The sequence below is a fragment of the Callorhinus ursinus genome, unplaced genomic scaffold, assembly GCF_003265705.2.
Source record: "Callorhinus ursinus isolate GAN/ISIS: 27379988/994484 unplaced genomic scaffold, GSC_fseal_2.0 scaffold25, whole genome shotgun sequence".
NCBI classification, from domain to species: domain Eukaryota; kingdom Metazoa; phylum Chordata; class Mammalia; order Carnivora; family Otariidae; genus Callorhinus; species Callorhinus ursinus.
In genome coordinates this window covers 37,347,736-37,369,283 of record NW_027397087.1, presented here as the reverse complement: position 1 = coordinate 37,369,283, position 21,548 = coordinate 37,347,736, and the positions used below count along the sequence as shown (strand labels likewise).

The 21,548-nt window shown below is 45.1% G+C and overlaps 1 protein-coding gene across 9 annotated transcripts in view; it reads right to left on the bottom strand.

Annotated features, from left to right (window-relative positions):
• Nucleotides 1–3,051: 3,051 nt before the first annotated feature.
• NEO1 (neogenin 1) overlaps nucleotides 3,052–21,548 on the bottom strand; it is a 240,133-nt gene continuing 221,636 nt past the window's right edge. For 6 of the 9 annotated variants that reach the window (XM_073877334.1, XM_073877337.1, XM_073877336.1 and 3 more), the window contains 6 exons: nucleotides 15,152–15,390; nucleotides 14,471–14,563; nucleotides 10,693–10,851; nucleotides 6,458–6,721; nucleotides 4,313–4,449; nucleotides 3,052–4,115 (listed from right to left, as the gene is read on the bottom strand). In XM_073877334.1, the coding sequence (XP_073733435.1) occupies nucleotides 4,032–4,115; nucleotides 4,313–4,449; nucleotides 6,458–6,721; nucleotides 10,693–10,851; nucleotides 14,471–14,563; nucleotides 15,152–15,390 (976 nt within the window). In that variant the 3' untranslated portion in view covers nucleotides 3,052–4,031. The remainder of the gene's footprint in view (nucleotides 4,116–4,312; nucleotides 4,450–6,457; nucleotides 6,722–10,692; nucleotides 10,852–14,470; nucleotides 14,564–15,151; nucleotides 15,391–21,548) is intronic. The other 3 variants (XM_073877340.1, XM_073877341.1, XM_073877342.1) reach the window with 2 other exon arrangements.

Here is a 21,548-nt window from a genome sequence, read left to right as displayed (position 1 = left end):
GGTCTTTATTATCGTCCAAGTTCAGCCCAGGACACCAAAGGGCCACGGCTGCTGGAATGGGAGGGTCCTGGCACAGTAATGAGAGAGACCTATTAGGATGCCTCCAAAGGAGGGCTGGGGTGGGATTTGTGTGCAAACCTTCCAACATGCTCCGGGGCCCTGAGCCCTTATGACTGTCTGTCCATCCATCCAGGAGACAAGCATCTGCTGTTGTCCAAAACTGCCCCGGCATTAGGCGTTTGGAGAGGAGGAATTAAAATGTCCCCACCAGGCCACAGTCCAGTGGGAAAAGACTCAAACTGATAAATCACTGTGAAACATGCCAAGAGCTCCATCTGTGGATACAGAGGAGGGCGCGTCCTGGGGGCTGTTGGAACAGGCGCAGTGGAGGCGGGGGGGGGGGGGTCCATGCACAGTGTCTGTGATGCTTATTCCACTGCTTTCTGTGGCTAGAACACTGGGTGCCCCCGGTGCTGGGGTTCTCAGCCTGGAGAGCTCGGACTCCATCCTGAGGCCACTAATGGGAATGACGCGAGCCGGGCTTCACGAGGTCCGCTCGGCAGCAGAGCAGACATCTGCTGGGGCTGAGGGAGCCATTGGTAAGGATGCGGGGCTCCATGCCCCCCCAACCGACTGCCAGTTCATGCAGCGAAGGGCCTGCAGCTGCTGTGCTCACCATATTCCAAGGCTAGACCCTCAGATACTGTGAGAGATCTCACCACGTTACGGGCTGAAAGTTTGTACCCCCAAATTCACATGCTGAAATCCTAATTCCCAATGGGATGGTATTGGAAGGGGGGGCCTTTGGGAGGTGATTAGGTCACAAACGTGGAGCCCCCATGAACGGGATCAGTGCTCTTAGAAAAGAGACCCCAGGGATCTCTCTGGCCACGTGAGGCCACAGCAAGGAGATGGCATCTCGGAACCGGGAGGCAGGTCTTCACCGGATGCCAGATCTGCTGCTACTTTGAGCTCGGACTTCCCAGCTTCCAGAACTGTGGGCAATCACTGTTTGCGGTCTGAGCCCCCCAGGCTATGCTATTTTTGTCACAGCAGCCCAAGCTAAGACCCAGAGTGCAGGCGGACAGAAAGTGAGGCAGCCTGGCAAAGGCAGGGCTCGGGGTAGACCTGCTCCACACGTCACCCCTGGGAGAGACGGGCCCTGGAGTGGAAGGCCCAGGCCAGGATGCTACCACATCGGGGACCTGGCCTACACACCTCCCAGGAGCGACTGCACTTCTCTGCCAGGGTCCCTTGGCTCTTTCCACCTTCCGTTCCTCGGGCTGCTCAGTCCCCGAAGGGCAGCGATGGTGGGGTGGGGGACAGGAACAAGACTCATCTTCAGGGCTGGTGGAGAAGCCGGCTGTGGCCTGCTGACTCCTGGCTCATCTGCCATACCGCCCTGGGGGCCCCTCAGAACTCCTGCCTTCAAGATTGTGTGGGCAATAGGGAGGTCACGTTGAGGCGGGGAACCGGGGACCCCAAAGCTCTTGTTTTCTTAAAGGAAAAAAACTCTTTGACCACACCGGAGTTTGATTGGATTAAAAAAGTGTATTGGATTTCCAATACTAAATAAAAACATGAAATTGTTTTTTTTTAAAAAGCCATAGAGTTTACAGCATCAACTACAGAAAAGGCCAAACAAGTGTGTACAGAAACTAGTCCCCAGCAGCCCCCCAGGCTCCCCTCCAGCAAACAAGGCAGCAGACACGTTTGTTCCAAATCCTCCTGGAGGAAGCTGCTGAGCAGCCGCTCAACTAGGACATTACAAGACACACAATGGTTTAATTTCAAAAATCACAGGAAAATGTAAGAAAATGTATTAAATTGTGAAAAGGTGCAATACAGAATAGCTTTCCTTTTTCTTAATTTTAAAAAAATCCCCCAACTTTGAACAGTTATTTTATTTAAAAATAGGCCCCCCCGCCCCCATCCTGTGGCAGTATCCAGGTACCGAGGCCCTGAGGTAACACAAGTGTCAGGGTTCACGGGAGGGAGCGCCCCGAATACCGAGCACGTTTCTTTGGGCAAGAGGTAAGACAGCTTCTGGGGAATCTAGCCCTCCTGGTGTCCAGGGTGCTCTGAGTGCTCTCCTCAGGATCAGTTTAAGTGCACTGGTTTTCCAGAACCCCGCCTGGCACGATCCTCTGTGACCAGCTAGCGTGGCAGCAGGACTTCCGGCATTGCACTTCTCATTGCCCCCAAAATAATAAATACAAAGAATTCGTCTTCTACAACATCAGCAAATACATGTGAAGACCTCAAGAGGGGAAATGATGAATGTACAAAGGCAAGTGGGGTGCCTGTGGGGCCAGGGCAGAGCCCAGGGCCCCCGGGCCGGTGGGCTGGGTATCCACCTGCAGTCTCAGCAGCTCACCTCCCCCTGCCACGGAACCAACGCCTGATGTGCCTTCTCACTGCCTTCCGTACTGTCTTCTGGGGAGCGGCGGGGAGCGGGGGAAGGTGCTTGATGGTCAGGCCTGGATTTTGTTCCTATTTGCAATATTTAAAAAACCCACCTCAGCTCCTTACCTTCTTAAGACAAAGAACGTAAGGGCTGTTTGCAAAGGCAAAGGGCCTCTCAGCATATTTCGGGAGCCCCCGGCTACTCCGTCCTAATCAGGGCCTTCGCTGAGCTGCTGGGATGGAAGAGGCGGCAGCCACCTCCACTGCCCCTTTCTGCTGTCCCCGTCCCCTGCTACCTCCAGAACAATGTTCGGAGAGAAGCGGGGAGCCTCAGGGGTGCTGCAGCCCCTGCCCGCCTCATCCTTGCGAATGCCTTCCCTACGGGGCTCTGGAACAGGGCAGAGAGAACCAGACTGGCTAAGGACAGGGACTAGAGAGAAGCCGGGAGTCCTGTGGGGAAACAAAGCTCCTTCCTTCACCTCCCGCGTCGCCCAGGGAACACACGGTAACAGCGGGAAAGGGCTCCGTCTCGCCCCCCGATTCTCCAGGGACGGCTCGGGCTCTCGCCGGGGCACTGGCTCCTCAGCACGGACAGCCCCACCAGGATGAGACCCAGACATCAGGGCAGCTAAGTCCTTGAACTCACCTATCGCACAGAATTTTTTCACTAGATCCAAATGAAAGTCCAGTTGCAACTTAGTGACAACAGAGATGGACATGCGAGGACGGCACGAAAAAGAAGATGCTTCCGTTCTCTGCAGGCTTCTGGAAGAAAGCATGATGACTGGAACATTCACAGGCCCCAGCAGCCCCTCCACTTCCTGTTCCCAACCTCCCAGCCCACCCCCGCCCCAATACTTTGAAACTGCACAGAAAGCAACAAACAAGTCTTTTCAAATGTTACATTTCATTCAAATAGATCTGCGATCTCACAGTGATGAGAGGAGAAAGTCAGGCCTTTAATAATTATAATAAAAAAATAATAAAAAAGCTTACAAACAGCAATGCAACATTTCCTCCCCCCTCAAAGTGATGAATTAACAGCTGGTAGAGGATGCAATGACGCAGAATTCAAAAATAAAAACAAAAAACAAGCCAACCCCTGGGACAACCCACACTGTCAACGACTTTCCATACAGAATTCAAACAAGTAGTCAAATGTCAACCACTTGTGGAGAACACCATGGACTCCCTTGGTTTTTGATAGTGTTTTTCTTTCGAAGGTAAAATAAAATAGGACACAAATAAAACTGTACGTAAATGCCAATGTCTACACTCCATAAAGGCGATGCAGTTGCAGCACGAAGACACAGCCTGGCCACAAAGTGAAATGTAGGGTGCACTTCTTGCCTCTTCCCCGGACACAAAATTTTGGCCCATGGTGCCCAGTCCTGCAGGGTATCAGCAGGCAAAGGGAAGCCACCCCGACACGGGCTTCTTCCAGGCCAGCGAGCAGAAGGCGGGGGGCCATGCTTGGAGCCGGGCCCATGCAGAACGCCGGCCGGGCGGCTCGCTCGCTCCGTGCTCTTAGGTGCTGTCCTCGCGTGCTCTCTACAATCCTCACTTTCCAGGCTCTATCCCAAGACTTCTAGACCCAGGTCTGCAGTCAGGTCCTGGGGAAGGTCTCATGCTGTCGTGATGGCGTTTAGGTCCTTCATTAGTCCTTCCAGGTGGGCCATCTCTTTGGTCAGCTCATCTGGTTCATAGCTCTAGGGGAAGAGAAAGCACAGAAGCCCTCAGCACCGTTCCTGGCTCAGAGGAGCTGCTCAGGTTATACCTGCTCAACGAACGAGCACATCTGCTTCACAGTCTGGGCCAGTGCACAACATCAGTGTGACCCACACACTCGCAGGCTGTGGGACACACACCCAGACATCCCGGCTGGGCTGATGGCCCAGAAACTTACACTCTCAGAGTCTTCCAGCATCCTTGTGGTCTCCTGCACGTCAGGGGCACTGGGCACCACTACTGGCATAGGAGGCCGGCTCCTTCCCAAAGTCCCAATGGAGGCCGTCTTCACCGAGTGAATGTGATGGTTCAGAGCTGTGGGGGAGAGGGCACCATTAAGTGTGCGGCCGAGCCTGCTCCCCCAGATCTCATGAAGGCAACTAAGGTCCAAATGCTGCTTCAGGGTGAGGGATGCACCCAGGCCCAGTGCACAGATCCTGCTCTGAAAAGGCACTGTGCTAGATGGAAGGAGGGAGAAAGTGGGGCATCTCAGAGGCTAGAGAAACTACTCCATTTGGCTTTAGAAAACGAGAAGGTCAAAACTCTTTTCATAACAGTAAGATATTTTTGCCTCTGCGCTGATGGTATAAAAGCAACAGTGGGTGAAACTGCTGGAGCGTTAGCATAATTAAGGCAGTGGTACCAAAATATAAAGTCATTCACGGACATGCCTTGCAATTAAAAAAAAAAAAAAAAAGCTAGTTTAACTTAAGATCATCCTTAATGAAGTAGTAAAAATTATTTTACGAAATCTCAACCTTGATTACACATCCTTTATTCTATGTGACAAAATGGAAAGTATGCATAAAGTACTTCTGTATACTACAGGACAGTGGCTGGCTGAAGCTCAGGGCATCTGTGACAGCTTGAGTTACAAGCGGAACTGTGGCTTTTGTAATGAAACACCAACATTAGTCCAAAGAAAGACTGATAGTCAAACCAGTTATTCAGACTTGAGCATTTGGCAGACATTTGCTAGAAAGTAAATAAAGTAAGCCAGTCACTTCAAGAAAAACAATGGACGGTTTTTATTGCCAATGATAAAATTTAAGTTTCAAATGAAAATTAGAATGTTGAAAAACTTGTATCTGCCACCAAGAGCTTGAGAGCCTCCCAATACTTACAGACTTTGGTGATATTAATAAATGTATTTTTAGACATTGTATAATGAACTGTATTAAGATCTGGAGGACGTATATAACTTAATGAGCCAATATTTTCCAAATGACCAATGTGTGATGTCTGATATCATGCATTCAAAGTACAAGATAGATGGATTTTAATGGAACAGAGTACAAACAGTTCATGGATATGGTTACATTATGTTACAAACAAACCTGTAAGAAACTACAACTTCTTGTGTTTTGCTACGGTATCAAAAAAAGAATATCCAGTTCTCTGAAAAAGTTACAAAAATACTCTTCCTTTTTCCAACTTCATATCTGTGAGGCCAGGTTTTCTTCTTACACTTCAACCAAAATAACATATTGCAACAGACTGAATGCAAAAGCAGGTATGAGAATCCAGCTCCCTTCTATTAAGCCAGACATTACAGAGATTTGTAAAAATACAAGACAGTGTCAGTTTTCTCTCTATATCTTTGTTTTGAAAAGTTACTTTTCATAAAAATATGCTATTTATCTTTACATGATAGATTTGCTATTTTTAAATGAGTTAATAAAATAGCTTAAAGTTTTCTCCATTTTAATTTCTAATACACGAACTTATTGGTAGCTCTAGCCCATGTAAAGAAAAGCTCCTTCATGGTCTCAATAGCTTTTAAGAGTATAAAGGGGCCCTGAGACCAAAAAGCTTGAAAACCACTGACTTACCCTTAAACAGACCATCATAACAGATGTGGAGAAGTGGAAAAACATGCCTTTCAGGTTAGGGGACTTTGTTGGGCCATGTAAACTTGAGGAATAGACTTCCGTCCCATCTGAAGGGCCCCTTACTTCTATGTCTTGTCCTCCCTGATCCTTCCCTAGCTTGTAGTAACCCTACAGAGGGAGGCATTTTGGGGAGGCTAAGTGGACTAGATCTGTTGCCCACACCCATAGTCACTGGATTTTACCACCAAGCATTCTGCACCCAAAACACGGTTCAGAAAGTCAGCCCTCACTCCCCACCATATTATTCTCTGGTTCATATGCATTCCCCAAGGAGGGGAGCCCATATACTTCCTGAGCGGGGCAATGACTTCCAGCTACTCTAAACTGCTAAGATAAGCTTGGAAGATATTTGCTATTTTCAAAGAAGAGGTGACTTGTGCCACAAGCCAGAGCCAAAGGGTCCCACCAGTGGTGCTGCTGTCCTCACTCACCTTGCTGGGAGAGTAATGGTGTGCTTGGCAGCGCGGGGTCATAGGTGGGAGGGCCTGGGGGCGGGACTGCCGGCACAGCAAAGCTCTTCAATGGGTGGGAAGGGCGCACGTGGGCTGTAGGAAGACTCTGGCCTGAATCTTCCTCTTGGGAGCTGGCCAAGTAAGAGGAACTGGTAGCACCTTCAGGATCCTGGTGATCAGTACAGCATGTTTGAGACGAGGAGGCTGGCATGGTGTCAGTGCTGGGGGTATTTCGAACGGATTCTACAGCAGGAAAGTCTAAATGTTAGCATTTCTTCTACCATTAAACACATGCACATACCAGGGTTCTGGCTACTTCTAAGGGCCCCTGAAACCAGCTCAAAAAGCACTCAGGATCAGTGCTAGTCCAAGGCAACATGGATTAGCACCACTGCCAAGGCTAGGTAAGAGTGGACTAATCTAAAGGAGTCCCAAACAACTTTGCCAACCAGCTGCTCTGCTGAAATGTTCTTGCCCACACAGCTAAGTGGTCACAATTTTACAACGTTCTCCTGAGTATTTACTAGGGAGTACACATAAAAGTTCCTGAGACTACTGTCTATTAAGATGTAAGCATAAAAGGAGATTAAAAACATCACTCATTGACTGATAGATGGTCTTAGAAACTGGCCTGTCATAGATAACATGTCCACCTGACAAGTACCAGATCTGCCCACGGGGCCTGGTGGTTACTACAGGGGAGGCAATGCCATGGGCCCTGCATGCCCTTGGGGGACTGTGTACAGCCTCGGCAGAACAATAGCCCCACAGCTCAAGGGAGACTTGGACAACCAAATAGTCCAGAGGTCTGAAAATAGCTTTAAGAGCATGCCATATGAAGGGTGTTTGGGGCCCAGAGAAAAAAAATAGGGGAAGATCAGCCTGGAGAAGGGGACGACTAAGGAAGAACATGACAATCTCCAAATATGTGAGGAGGGGTTAGAGTTGTTCCAGAAGGCAGCATGGTGGGATGGAGAAAACCCTGGGTTTGGAGTCAGATAAACCTGGACTATAATCCTGGCATACTAGCTGGGTGAACTTGGCAGTTACTGACTCTCTCTGAGTCTGTTTCTTCACCTACAAAACAGGGAGAACAACATAATTCAGTGAGGACTGAGAAGATGTATGAAATGTGCCGAACACGGGACCTGAATAATTGATAACGTTTTTTCTCTGTAAATTACTGAGTGCTTACTCTGAGTCAGCCACTATGCTGTGTGCTTTACATTCATTAGCTCATTCTATACTCATAGTAACTCAGAAGGCGCCAGGAGGTTAGGGACCACTCAAGGACACAGTAAGAATGGCGAGGGCAGGAATCCGAATCCCTGCACCCTGACTCCTAAGCCCATGCTTGGAACTACCACATTATACTGCCCTTCCATTTCCAATACCACCTGTCCCCTGACCCTGTGGGGGCAGAAGCAGCACCCAGACCCAGGGAGACCATATGAGAAAGCCCTTTCAAACAGTGTGAGTTGGTGCAGACCAACATCCCTATCCTGAGGAGGGGCCTGGAGACACCAGCTCAGGGCAAACAGGCCGCACCAGGTAGCCAGAAGGAGGGCCTCCCCTGACTCCTAGAGTCTTGCACTTCAAAAAGGAAAATAAACTCTTTTAAGTAGTAATGCATGAGCAGCCTGTAGAAATCCAACCTCTTTCCCTGCCTTTGTCACTGAGGTATCATTGAATCTATTCCCTTGGGCTCTCAGGGGACAAGCCACGCCAGTCATGAGTGCTAACCCCTTAGCTTGAAGATCTTGGGTCCCAGGGCTGAGGGACACACACACCTTCCCCCAGGGTGGAAAGCCTGGCTCTGATAACCCTACCAGGCCTATGTCGCTTCTCATCCTCTCAAGAGGTGCACTGAAGACCTCGTGTCTTGTGCTTGCTTAGGCCAGCCATAACCACAGCTGGGGAGCTGCTGGCCCTACTCCGTGTGATCCTGGGCTGGGGAGAAGCTGGTTAGGGAGCGTAGCAGGGGGTAGGAGAAGCAGCTACAGCCTGGACCATGTCAGCCAGTATTGGCAGACGGGTTAGGTCAGCTCTGGGCACACAGGCCTGCCCTGGCCGCCTCAGTGCCTGACTTTGATGTATACGCTTCTGAGGGTAAAAGAGATGGGGGAAATGTATAAAAGGAGAACAGGGCTGCCTACAGGAGTCAGAGCCCTGGCCTGTTGCCACACACCAGGGCTGCCTTGCCGTGTAACTGCAGAGAGTGCTGGGCATGTTCTATGCCCAGTGAAGGGCGTGGTGCTGGCCCACAAGGAAAACTACACTGTTATTAAAATTTCTGCTTTGCTCAGGGGCCTACTTCCTGATTGACTTACCTCTCAGGGTTTAAGACACACAAAGTTCACAGTGGCTGAGGGAGGGCCTGGACAAGTAGAAAGTGCTCTTCCTAAGTCAAGTGGCGGCTCTCTAGCTAGAGCAGGGACTGCCCTGGCCAAGTCCCAGTCATGCTTAGCCCACATGTTCAGCAACACTGAGCTCCAGAGACCCAGGAAAATACAACAGTGAGAGAATTTGGGTCATCAAGAATTTAGATCCTTGCTCTAAGTTTCCAATCTGTCTTCAGTGACTTTCCCTGCTGTTAGTTTACCTTCTTTATCCCCTCTGGTCATTAAAGTGACGAATCCTGTAGTGATACAAATCATTACTTTTCCCTCTCTTCACTGTCTGCCCAAGTCCACAGAGAAAGGACCTTTTAGCAGCACTGGACCACCTGGGTCAGGGCTGGGTGGGGGCTGCTCTGCTCCTTGCCAACCTTCAACACCCTCCTGGTCTGAGAGGAAGGAGGAAGGGGCTAATCTGACTAGGAAGAGCCTGCCATGTACTTGGGCAGGCCCACACCTAGTGGGTGGGATTCTTCTGCCTTAAAAACAGAGAAAGAGAGTCAGGACACCAAAACTGCTTTCTAGGAGCAGATTTGGAAGGCTGCTTTCTGGTCCCTGTTCTATCTGAGACTAGGTCTGCAAAGCAGAGTTTGGTTCTCCAGACAGCTGTCAGTAGATTGTCTTTCCCTAAGGCAGGGGGCCCCAAACCTGGATCTGGAGGGAGAGAGCAGGAAGGTTCATTGTGGACATGAGTTTAAGTGGCGTTCTCCAAACCAAGTAAAGGCTTGGGAGAGGTAACTTTGGGAGTTAGTAGGCATTCCTTAATAAAGTTTTGATCTTCGTTTGGTGTTTTGGGTATATTTCAAATTGATCAAAACTTAGAGAGGGAGAATGTTATTAGCAACCCAAACTTCTAGCATGAGGTTTTGAGGTGCTTTTAAAATGGAATTCACTTGAAATTTCCTTATTTTCCAGAATAAGCAAAATTTAATTCTACTAGTAACATCATTAACTATTAACAGACACGTTTCAAATGATGGAGAAAGAATGTATTGTACATGTGAGAAGTTACTAGATTTGCACCTAAAACTGAGAAGATGGAAGTTAATTTTCATTTAATGAGTAACAACAGTATTTGTTCCATTTACTATCTCCTCACCTTCATTATTTCCTCCTTAAAACTGTTTTGATAATGCTATTTCTTAAGATTTCCAAACTGGTACATGTTTGCCTGGCACTGTATTTCTTTAAATGAACTGCAGATTTTTAGGCTCATTTCCAATCTGTTTTTTAGAAATGATTCATGACTGTGCAGCCCCTTCTAATGTCAACAATCCTCCAGGCAATGTGAGGTTTACAATGTACACACAATTCAATGTGACCACTGGCCCTGCTGCCCCTGGATGCATCTCTTACTTCAGGCCACAGCAGAAGTATGTGTAAGATCTAATATGAGAATTATCTTACGGCTGCCCTACAGACCCTCGCAGCCACAGAGTAACTGCGAGGCGGAGGCCATGTCTAGTGTCTGAAAAGCAACCCAAATGAGATTTCTGTTCAGATTAGAAGATTAAGAAATAAACAAACTGAAAATATGACTGAATCAAGATGCAACTTGATGAAACAAGACATGGTTATGTGATTAGGGTTATTGTGTTTTTACTAAAAGGACACCTTGCACCAAGCACTTATCAACTTTGGGAGAAAAAAATGGGGGGTGAATTTTACAGAAATCAATTTGAGTCATTAACAGAAATGTTATGATACATAAACAACACAGAAAAATTTCAAATCCTTCTAAGCAGGGCAAGTCCTTCCCATTTCAGCTTGCCAACTCGTGGAATGCTTTCCACCTGGGGCTCGAGCCTCATCTCTCACCTGTGGAATTGGCCCTGTCTGAAAGGGACAGGGATGTGCCAACGGGCCACGGGCTGCCCGGGTGGTAGAGATGACTGCGAGCTGGAGAAGCGAGGCTGCTGGAGTGGAAATGATGGTGAGGGTTATCGAGGGGATGGATGGGATGGGCACTAATCACAGCTGTGGATGAACACAAGACAGAGAAGTGCTTAACATGCGTGCACGGACATACACAAGTCACAGTTCAAGAGCAAAGCCACCCCTGCCCCTCCCGTGCAGTACAACCATTCCCTTAGCTTCCGAGTGGCTGCTGGCTGGATGGGAACAAGTAGCCATGGTTTTACATTTATTTTTTTAAATCAACACGCTCCTATGTATCTCTCTCTCTCTATATATATATACACACACACACAGAAAAAACCCCTGAGCAATATGCACTAAAATGTTAATGGGATTATCTTGTGGGGAGGCATGGTCAGGAGTTAAAAAAGACTTCTTTTGGTTTATCTGTATTTCCCAATAAACATGGATTACATGAGTTATTAAAAAATATCTATTTGAGTATGTCACAAAATATAAATCCATAAGCAAACAAATGATGGTTTAGGTTTCCTTCATTTTTTCTCCTGCTAAAAAAGTAGAAGTTTCTTTTCCTTCAAGTATATTCCTAATATGTTTTTTCTTATTGTTGAATGAGGCATGCAATAGGTATTTAGGCTGAATGGATGAGTAGCTGTTTAATCAGTTTTTCACATCTTAAAAGGAACACAAACAGAACTGAACTCCAGTCCAGTAGGAAAAGCATGAAACACAGGCCTATGGCACCATCTCTTACTACTTCTAGTCTGGGAGCTCAGCCACATCCATTCACATTTTAAAATATAAATGGATCTTTCCTAATTGCCTCCTTCCTTCCCACAATGCCTAAGGAATTAAATTTGCTGCATTTTGTTAACGAATCCAAATTTCCACACAGATATTTCATATACAACTTTCTATGAAGACAAAACACTTCTTTAATGAGGCTTCATTATCAATCCTAGAGATGCAAACAAACAAAATCAGAAGCCCAGTTAGGGAATAAGCTTCTCTTAGGTACTCCCTTAGAGTACTTCTAGAAACAGAATGTTTAAGACCAACATGGACAGCTCTAAACCCATCAAAGAGGCAAAGAGGTGGGGCTGACTAGGAACACAGGGGACCTTTTTTTTCCCTCTAAGCAAGGGCATCACAAACTGTGATAAAACTTCATAGCCTTTGGAGTCTATTCAATGTCTCTGTCACCAAGGATCTCCCTAGATCTCTGTGGGACCTGGTGAAGAAAAATCCTAGACGCTTTTATTCTCCAGCTATTTCCTGCCCTGGCCACTTGTCAGATAGGCAGGTGGCACAACCAACCAAGGGCCCTGGAGCATCAATGCCCCTTCCCTCCTTCAGGCCTGGGGAACAAAACAGGGGCTTCCCCTGCACTCAGAGACCAGAAGCCTCAGGTGGTCCTCTGGAATAAAACACAACTTGGAAAAGTTGGCAGAGGAGGTTCAGGGCAGTCTGGGAGTCAGCATCTCCTTTAGGGGAAGAGAGGTGGTTTTCTGAAGTGGGGAGCTTCAGCATTAGTATTTTCTAGAATTAAGGCCAGGGGGAGCAGAAGAAGCCTCCTGACTTTTACCTAGGAAATACAACCTGAAAAGCATTCTAGGTATGCAGGACTCTAGCACAGAAAAATAAAACTGATTTTCTCTTTTTAAAGGCATTTCTAGGCTTTCCAAATTGGGTAAATAAAAAAGAAGGCAATGTGAAAGCAGCTCCCTAGAATACGCTTGGCAATCACTGGCTATTAGCTGCCTGGGTCCTGGGCTTCTGAGCAAAGCCTTGTACAAGGCTGACTGAACCTCAGCCAATGCCGGCAAGTTCTTTCCCAGCAGTGCTCAGCAGCTGAAGGCCAGGCAGGTGGATAGTGGGACAGACTCCAGGGAACCCCAGCTTGAGGAAAAAGGACTGGAGCCACGTGTGGTAAAGGAGATCTCAAAACCTGAAGGTCACAAGTATATCAGAATACCTGGTTTCAGATTCCTGAATTAAAGATTCCACTCACTTGCCCAACTATTGAGGCACAAATTAAATAATACTGTATACTTATAAGTGTACTCCTTGCCCATCCCCCAAAAAAGAAAAAGAGAAAAAAAGAACTGATACCAACTGGTACAACATATCTTTTCTCCTTAACATTTAAAAATAAGCCAGTTCAGGTAAAAACTAAAATCTTACACAAAGCAAACAAGCAGTCAAGTTACCACCTTGCTATACATCAAACCCAACTGGAATGGATTTATTCTTTTCAGACACTTACGTTTTTAGACCTGGGACCCCAGCCAGGGCACCTCTTTTCAGAGGAAAACCATGTTTTTCCCTGCATGCTTCTAAGGTCAGGCCTTTCTTTTTTCAACACGGTCCCTACTGCAGAAATGACCTGCTAATGAATCAGCCCTTTCTCTTTCAAAGCTGACTTTTAGAATCTAGTGCCTACATATCTGTGCACGGTGAGTGTGACAGTGTGTGTGTATGCATTTACACACCTGGGTGTTTCACCAGTTTCCAAGTACAGGGGGTCAGGGTTCACTTTTTTTTTTTTTTTAAGATTGTATTTATTTATTTGACAGAGAGAGACACAGCGAGAGAGGGAACACAAGCAGGGGGAGTGGGAAGGGGAGAAGCAGGCTTCCTGCCAAGCAGGGAGCCCGATGTGGGGCTCGATCCCAGGACCCTGAGATCATGACCTGAGCCGAAGGCAGTTGCTTAACCAGCTGAGCCACCCAGGCGCCCAGGGTTCACTTCTTTGGGTGTACGGTATCTGTGATTATTTAAATCTCTGCCACTTGTCGACAGAGAGGTGGCCGAGAGTTCTGAAATTGGGTATCTTAAGAAATGAATAAAAAATTCAAAACCTCATTTAGGTTAAACTGGAAAGTGATCTAGTGGATGCTTTCAGGATTTGAATCTAGGTATCTGACAGTGTGAAGGCTTACTGAGCATCTGTTCAGCTTACAGCAAATAGTTCTGGTACAGAACTGAAAAAACTTGCTATCAGTAGGCAGGTAGCTTTTTCACCATAGGATGGCACAGGGGACTCTTACCTGAAAGCCCCACCGTGCTAGCCAGTCTGAACAGATTCCCTACCTTGAAAACAGTGACAAGGGAGAAGACATAGTAGTCTGAACAAAAGAATTGGTTTGTTCCATTGTTTTTTGGTTTTTAATCATGATATTTAACTTAGTTTGAATTTCAAATATTATTAAAGGAGGCCAGGTAACTTTTATGCTTATCAAAGTGAGGCATGGTCAAATAAGGTTGAAAAATTTTGTTTTAAAAACTCCGTTCTATAAACTTAAAAGTCCTCTAAAATATAAAGTCCATTAATTAAAAAAAATGGCAGGTGCCCATCAACATTGAATGTGTATCAGGAAGTCTAAGGAACACTATGGTATCTGGCCATCCTCAGCTCCAGCCCGGAAGGATGCTTCTCCATCCCTCCTGTAGAGATGCTGTGCATACTGTTAGGGGGATTGGTTACTTCTCTGTTCCTGGGAGCCTGGGGTAGTTGGCTTTTTAGCTTATTTATCTCAAGAATAATGTTAATTGCAAAATATGAAAGTGTTTGGTATTTCCAGCTCAAGGTGCCGAAGCTTCAGTGGGTCATCCTTTGTGTCAGGATCACATAAATTCAAAGAGATCATTCATATTGGTTCCCCAGGACGACTGGATAGATTGGCAGCACAGGGGAAATGAGAGGCTTTTAACTTACGCTGGGGTGGCTGGGAGTCAAAGGGCATCATCATTTTTGGTCTCATTCCCCGCCTTCCAGCCAGTGTAGACATGCTGTCCTCTGATTCATGCCCTAGACATCAAATATGGAGGTTAGTTATAAGCATGTGCCTTAGGCCACTAAGCAGCCTCAGCAGCAAAATATTTGCAATGAGGGGTTCAGGACTCGCAAACAACATAATGGGGACAAGGTGTTTCTGCAGGAAGTGAAAAAAGAGGAAAATGATCAGTAGTCTCTGTTGAGAGTCAGTGCAGCTGACACAATGCCACCTACCATGCTTCCAGGTGGTGTTTGTGAGTAAGAGCATCCAGACCAAGAACATTCTGAACACCACAGTGAGAGGTGGACTCCAAATGGAGGGAGAGGATGAAATGTACAGACATAGGCTAGGTTGTCTCAAATGCTTCAGTATCAAGTTGGTGACACATGAGAAGAGACCTAACAGATCTAGAAGGTTGTCTCATCTGGGTACAGAACCTCTCCCCCATAACAAGCTATTTTTCCCCCAAGCTATCTACTCTTTATCAGATGTTGACCAAATCCCACAACACATTTCTTTAAACCTAACCTCACACAGGAATCACCAAATTCAGGCAACTGTAGGAAATGGAAAATGATTTAAATGGAAATAGTTTTCCCACATTTGGGGACAACCTGCACCTCTATATGAATTCCGCCTTTGATGGATGTTGCTGTCCATGGAATTGTCAACTGGTGTGATATCTTGAGAGTTACGAGGAATTGGAGTATCAGTCATGATGGGGTTTGGGTCTGGAGATTTATCGATGGGTTTCAGCTCCAGTCTCTCATGATGGATCCAGAGGTCCGGGGGTTTGACATCTTTGGAGTTCCCTTTGTACTTGTGGGAGCCATTCACTGATTTGCAAGCAGCTCGTTTCCTAGGCACAAATTTAAGAGGTTTTTTTTTTTTTTTTTTTTAAGTAACTCTTTTGAACTTATTTGAATGATTAAAAGTGCCCTTCTGAGAGATGCCTCAAGCAAAGGCAGAAACTAAAAATACATAAACAAAACAAGAGAAAACAGGGGCAAGAAGTTTACTTTTGGAAACAGTAAATGTATCTCTGCTTTGTCCACACATATTTAAAGATACATACAAGGGCATATTTGACTACTGCCTTGTGACCATTTTTTTTTATTATTATCAACAGACTAGACAGCATTTTAAAATTAAGTTATCTCTAAAGCAGAAGGTTTCTCAAGTTCCAATCAATAGAGAAAGAACATTAGAAATGTAACAATGGAATAGAGGTAGAGTCTGTAGCTTATAAAAGAGGAAGGGAACAACATTTCAGGTAGCCCAAACCTAGGACTACCAAATGGGTAAAGTCAAGAATGTGGATGACAGTGTCTACTTCTCTGTGCCTTAATTTCTCCATTCACTCACTCACACTCACTCATCCACTCAGTATGAATTTATTAGGTACCCACTGTATGTCAGTGAGTCCCTGTACTGGACTGCTATGCCCTCAGCATTTCTGGTCAAGTGAGGAAGACATATGTTGATCTCATTATTTTAAAATATTTTGAGCTTAATGAAATGCCAAGTGTTATAGTTACTTCTTAATTGTTGGCATAAAGTGGCTAGGACAAACCTGGAGAAAGAGGTGATACTGAAGTTAAGACTTAAAGGAGGAAGGGCAGAGGATGCTTTCCAGGTGATGAAATCAGCTTATGTCAAAGCCTTGAAGCAGAGCACAATAGCCTGGGATATCAGAGGGCCTGTAAGAAGTCCTGAGTGGTAGAGGCATAGTGAACCATGTGGAGAATGATATGAAGTGATGCTGGAAAGGTAGCCCAGATCATAAAGAGCTTTTAGAGACATGCCAAGAGTTTAACTTCCCTCTATGAGTAATGAGAAACCACTACATGGTTTCAAGCAGGACAGTAAGGAGATCAATTCTGAGTTAAACATTTATACCAACTGTGGTATGAAGAATGGGTTTATGGGGTGGGGGACAGAACAGGAGACCAGGTAGGATGCTACTGCATCAGTCTTAGCCATGACTGACAGTGGTCCAGGATAGTGGAACAGAGGAAGGAGGCAGATTTGACAGCTATTTAGAAGGCAGAAATGACAAGCCTTAACGACTAAATGATGTGAGGTGGGGTGGGAGTAGAGAAGGAAGAGGAGCAGACGATGTTGACAAGGTCTGAGACTAAGCCGTTTACTAACATTGGAATTAATGGGGTAGAAGCAGGCTTGACAGAAAAGATTATAAATTGTCGTATACACGGTGAGTGCCTCTGAGACATTCAAGAGGAAATGTAGAAGAGGCAACTGGGCGTGCAAGTCTGAGACTCAGAAGAGGCTGTGGCCAGAGACAGAAACACAGAAGTAACAGGAATGCAGACAGTCAATGAAGCCATGGGAGTAGATATCACTGGGGAACAGTAGAGAAGGAGCAGTAAGTCTAGGATCAGGTCCTGAGGAAGGTTTGATGGCTGGGTAGACAGGAGGAGCTGTGAAAGGGAACATACAATTATGACATACAGGAGAAGAGGATGTTTCAAGAAGGAAGAGTAGTTGAATTAAATATTGTTGAGAGATTAAGCCAAGGACTAAAAAGTGTCTGCTGTCTGACAAAATACAGCATCCTTTCCTGATTAAAACTCTTCAGAGTATAGGGATAGAGGGACTATTCCTCAATTTCATAAAATCCATCTATGAAAAACCCACAGTGAGTATCATCCTCAATGGGGAAAAGCTGAGAGCCGTTCCCTTAAGATCAGGAACATGTCAAGGATGCCCACTCTCGCCACTATTGTTCAACATAGTACTAGAAGTCCTAGCAACAGCAATCAGACAACAAACAGAAATAAAAGGTATTCAAACTGGCAAAGAAGAACTCAAACTCTCTCTCTTCGCAGATGACATGATAGTTTATGTGGAAAACCGAAAAGACTCCACCCCCAAATTACCAGAACTCATGCTGCAATTCAGTAATGTGGCAGGATACAAAATCAATGCACAGAAATCAGTTGCTTTCTTATACACCAACAATGCAACTGTAGAAAGAGAAATTAGAGAATCTATTCCATTTACAACAGCACCAAAAACCATAAGATACCTTGGAATAAACCTAACCAAAGAAGAAGTAAAGGATCTGTACTCTAGGAACTACAGGACACTCATGAAAGAAATCGAAGAAGACACAAAAAGATGGAAAAACATTCCATGCTCATTGATCGGAAGAATAAACATTGTTAAAATGTTTATGCTGCCCAGAGCAATCTATACGTTCAACGCCATCCTGATCAAAATTCCAAAGACATTTTTCAGTGCTGGAACAAACAATCCTAAAATTTGTATGGAATCAGAAAAGACCCCAAATCGCCAAAATGTTGAAAAAGAAAAACAAAGCTGGGGGCATCATGTTGCCAGATCATGCTATGTTACAAAGCTGTGATCACCAAGACAGCATGGTATTGGCACAAAAACAGACACATAGACCAGTGGAACAGAATAGAGAGCCCAGATATGGACCCTTAACTCTATGGTCAAATAATCTTCGACAAAGCAGGAAAAAATATGCAATGGAAAAAAGACAGTCTCTTCAATAAATGGTGCTGGGAAAATTGGGCAGCTATATACAGAAGAATGAAACTCAATCATTCTCTAACACCATACACAAAGATAAACTCAAAATGGATGAAAGACCTCAATGTGAGACAGGAATCCATCAAAATCCTAGAGGAGAACATAGGCAGTAACCTCTTTGGCATCGGCCACAGCAACTTCTTTTAAGATACATCTCCAAAGGTTAGTGAAACAAAAGCAAAATGACCTTCTGGACTTCATCAAGATAAAAAGCTTCTGCACAGCAAAGGAAACAGTCAATAAAACAAAGAGGCAACCCACAGAATGGGAGAAGATATTAGCAAATGACACTACAAAGGGCTGATATGCAAGATCTATAAAGAACTTCTCAAACTCAATACACAAAAAACAAATAAGTCAAAAAATGGGCAGAAGACATGAACAGACACTTCTCAAAAGAAGACATACAAATGGCTAACAGACACATGAAAAAAATGCTCACATCACTAGCCATCAGAGACATACAAATCAAAACCACACTGAGATACCACCTTACATCAGTTAAGATTGGCAAAAATTGACAAGGCAAGAAACAACAAATGTTGGAGAGGTTGTGGAGAAAGGGGAACCCTCTTACACCGTTGGTGGGAATGCAAGTTGGTACAGCCACTTTGGAAAACAGTGTGGAGATTCCTCAAAAAATTAAAAATAGAGCTACCCTATGACCCAGTAATTGCACCACTGGGTATTTACCCCAAAGACACAGATGTAGTGAAAAGAAGGGCCATATGCATCCCAATGTTCATAGCAGCAATGTCCACAACAGCCAAACTGTGGAAAGAGCTCAGATGCCCTTCAACAGATGAATGGATAAAGATGTGGTCCATATATACAATGGAATATGACTCAGCCATCAGAAAGGATGAACACCCAACTTTTACATCAACACGGATGGGACTGGAGGAGATTATGCTAAGTAAAATAAATCAAGCAGAGAAAGTCAATTGTCACATGGTTTCACTTATTTGTGAAACATAAGGAATAGCATGGGGGACATTTGGAGAGTAAAGGGAAAAATGAAGGGGGGTAAATCAGAGGGGGGGATGAACCATGAGAGACTGTGGACTCCGAGAAACAAACGGAGGGTTTTAGAGGGTAGGGGGGTGGGGGGATGGGTTAGCCCGGTGATGGGTATTAAGGAGGGCACATATTGCATGGAGCACTGGGTGTTATACACAAACAATGAATTGTGGATCACTACATCAAAAACTAATGATGTTCTGTATGGTGACTAACGTAACATAATAAAATAAAATTCAAAAAAAGTCTGCTGGCTTTAACAATATGGAGGCCATCAATCCTCAGCAAAAGCAATTTGGTAAAGTGGTAGGAGCAGAATCCAAATTAACAAGAACTGAAGCATAAGTAGGCAATGAAAGAATGGATGAGCGTATATCGTAATCAAGAAATTCTGTGGTGAAGGGAAAGACAGGGGTTTGTAAACAGCTGAGAACCATGCAGTGGAGTTATAATTACGATTTCTTAGGATGAAAGAGGTGTGAGCACACTTGCTGCTGAAGGGACAAAGCCAAGAGAGTGAAATGTTAGCTGTGCTGGAGGGGGTAACAGCAAGTATAAGGTCTTAGAAAGATGAGAGCCATTGAGATCCAGAGGATAAATGGAGAACTGGCTTCTGGTAGGAGGAAGTACACTGAAGAAGGTTTTTGGATCACATGGTGGTACCTGGAGGTAGTTCTCATCTGCTAAGGGTGAGGTAGCTAATGAGGAATGTGTTGAGAAGCAATGAGCGGCTAGGCCTTAAATGCTCGGTCAACTTTGAGTTTGTAAGAGCCTATAAGCCCCTACAATTAAAATGGGAGGCACTTCAGGCATCAGAGAGGAAGAAAAGTATTAAGAAAAGCTCACACATATTTTCCAGTGGTTCATGGAATGCCTGGAAAGATGGTCACTGAGAGAGGGAGAGGGAAAGCCCCATGAAGACTCGACACAATTCTTTTAAGCAAAAGGTAACAAATCTGCAAGATTTGCAGATTCAAAGTACAGAGCCTATTACCAACTCAGTTTTCTACCTCTCAATCTGAAGAAGTACTTTATTTTTTATTTACTTTGAATTTTAAATACCCCAAAGCACTAAGGAATTCCATCACTTTGGTTTTTTTTAGATTCTTTTAAATAAAGAGATCAAGATTTCTGAAACTAGATATAAAACCAAGTTCATAAAAGTAGGTACACTTGAAATGCTGAACAAAGGAACCTTGCAGAAAAGTTCTAGAGTAGAAATAACATCATTGCTGACGCGTTTCAGAGAAACAGTTTTCCATAATCTAAAGGAGGCAGGGAGAGGTGTAAGAGGCAGTGGTCAGGGAGCTTATAAAAGGAGCCCCCCTCCCTTGCCTTGGAAAAGAGAGGCAATGCAAGCTATAGGAAGCTATTTTGTTTGGGCAAAGAAAGATTAAAAGCCTCATGTAACACAAAATGACAAGGCCATCACTAGAAGCAGCAACAGGGTAGTCTGTACTTGTCTATATGAAAACAAACAAATGTGTTTTGAACACATGCATCTTGCCTTGGGCAGACCAAGTCTGAGGGATAATCACAAACACTGACACGAACTTGTCTTTCTCTTTTATGGAGCAATAACTCCATCTTATGATCTTTTAGGATACAGCAATTAAAGTCATTTTATTGCCCATAGGTGTATTTTGCTATTAGGGGTAATTCAGGAATCTTTTTATTTTTTGGTATCTGTCTCATTGGCCAGATACTATACGTGAGTTGAAAGTGGTCTAGGGTCAGGGACTCTCTCAAGTTTAGAAGCATAGGCTGTTATCAAGCAGTATTATAATTGAATCACCTCGCTATTTGCTCTAGACAATTACCACAACTCTCAATATCCTAGAGGAGCTCAGGGCTAGCAGTCATTCGACCCCTCATTATAGATGAGCCTTTCTTATTCACTAAATCAGTATCTCCCCACTGACCCCCAAACTGTCCCTGCCAGTCCTAACCTCAACTTCCACACCTGGTAGCACTTCTTGAAACATATTCTTTTTTTTTTTTTTTTAACGGATTTTAAAATTTATTTGAGAGAGAAAGCACACATGGAGCAGGGGGTGGGGGGAGGAACAGAGTAAGAGGGAGAGAGCAACTCAAGCAGACTCTGCACTGAGCGTGAAGCCTGATGTGGGGCTCAATCTCACGACCCTGAGATCATGACCCGAGTCGAAACTAAGAATCAGATGTTCAACCAACTGAGACACCCAGGTGCCCTGTTGAAAAATATTCTTAAACTTAGATGTAGAGTAAGAGGTCTGTGGTCTTCTTCCATTTCAGGTGGCATTTGTGCCATGAGAAAGCCTGTAAGAATGCCCATAAACTCCTGTGCATATGGTTCACCTTGTGCATATACCAAACAGTACTCCAAAACAGCTACCGGCAAGGCTGGGCTGGACAAAGTCCACTTCCCTCAGCAGATCT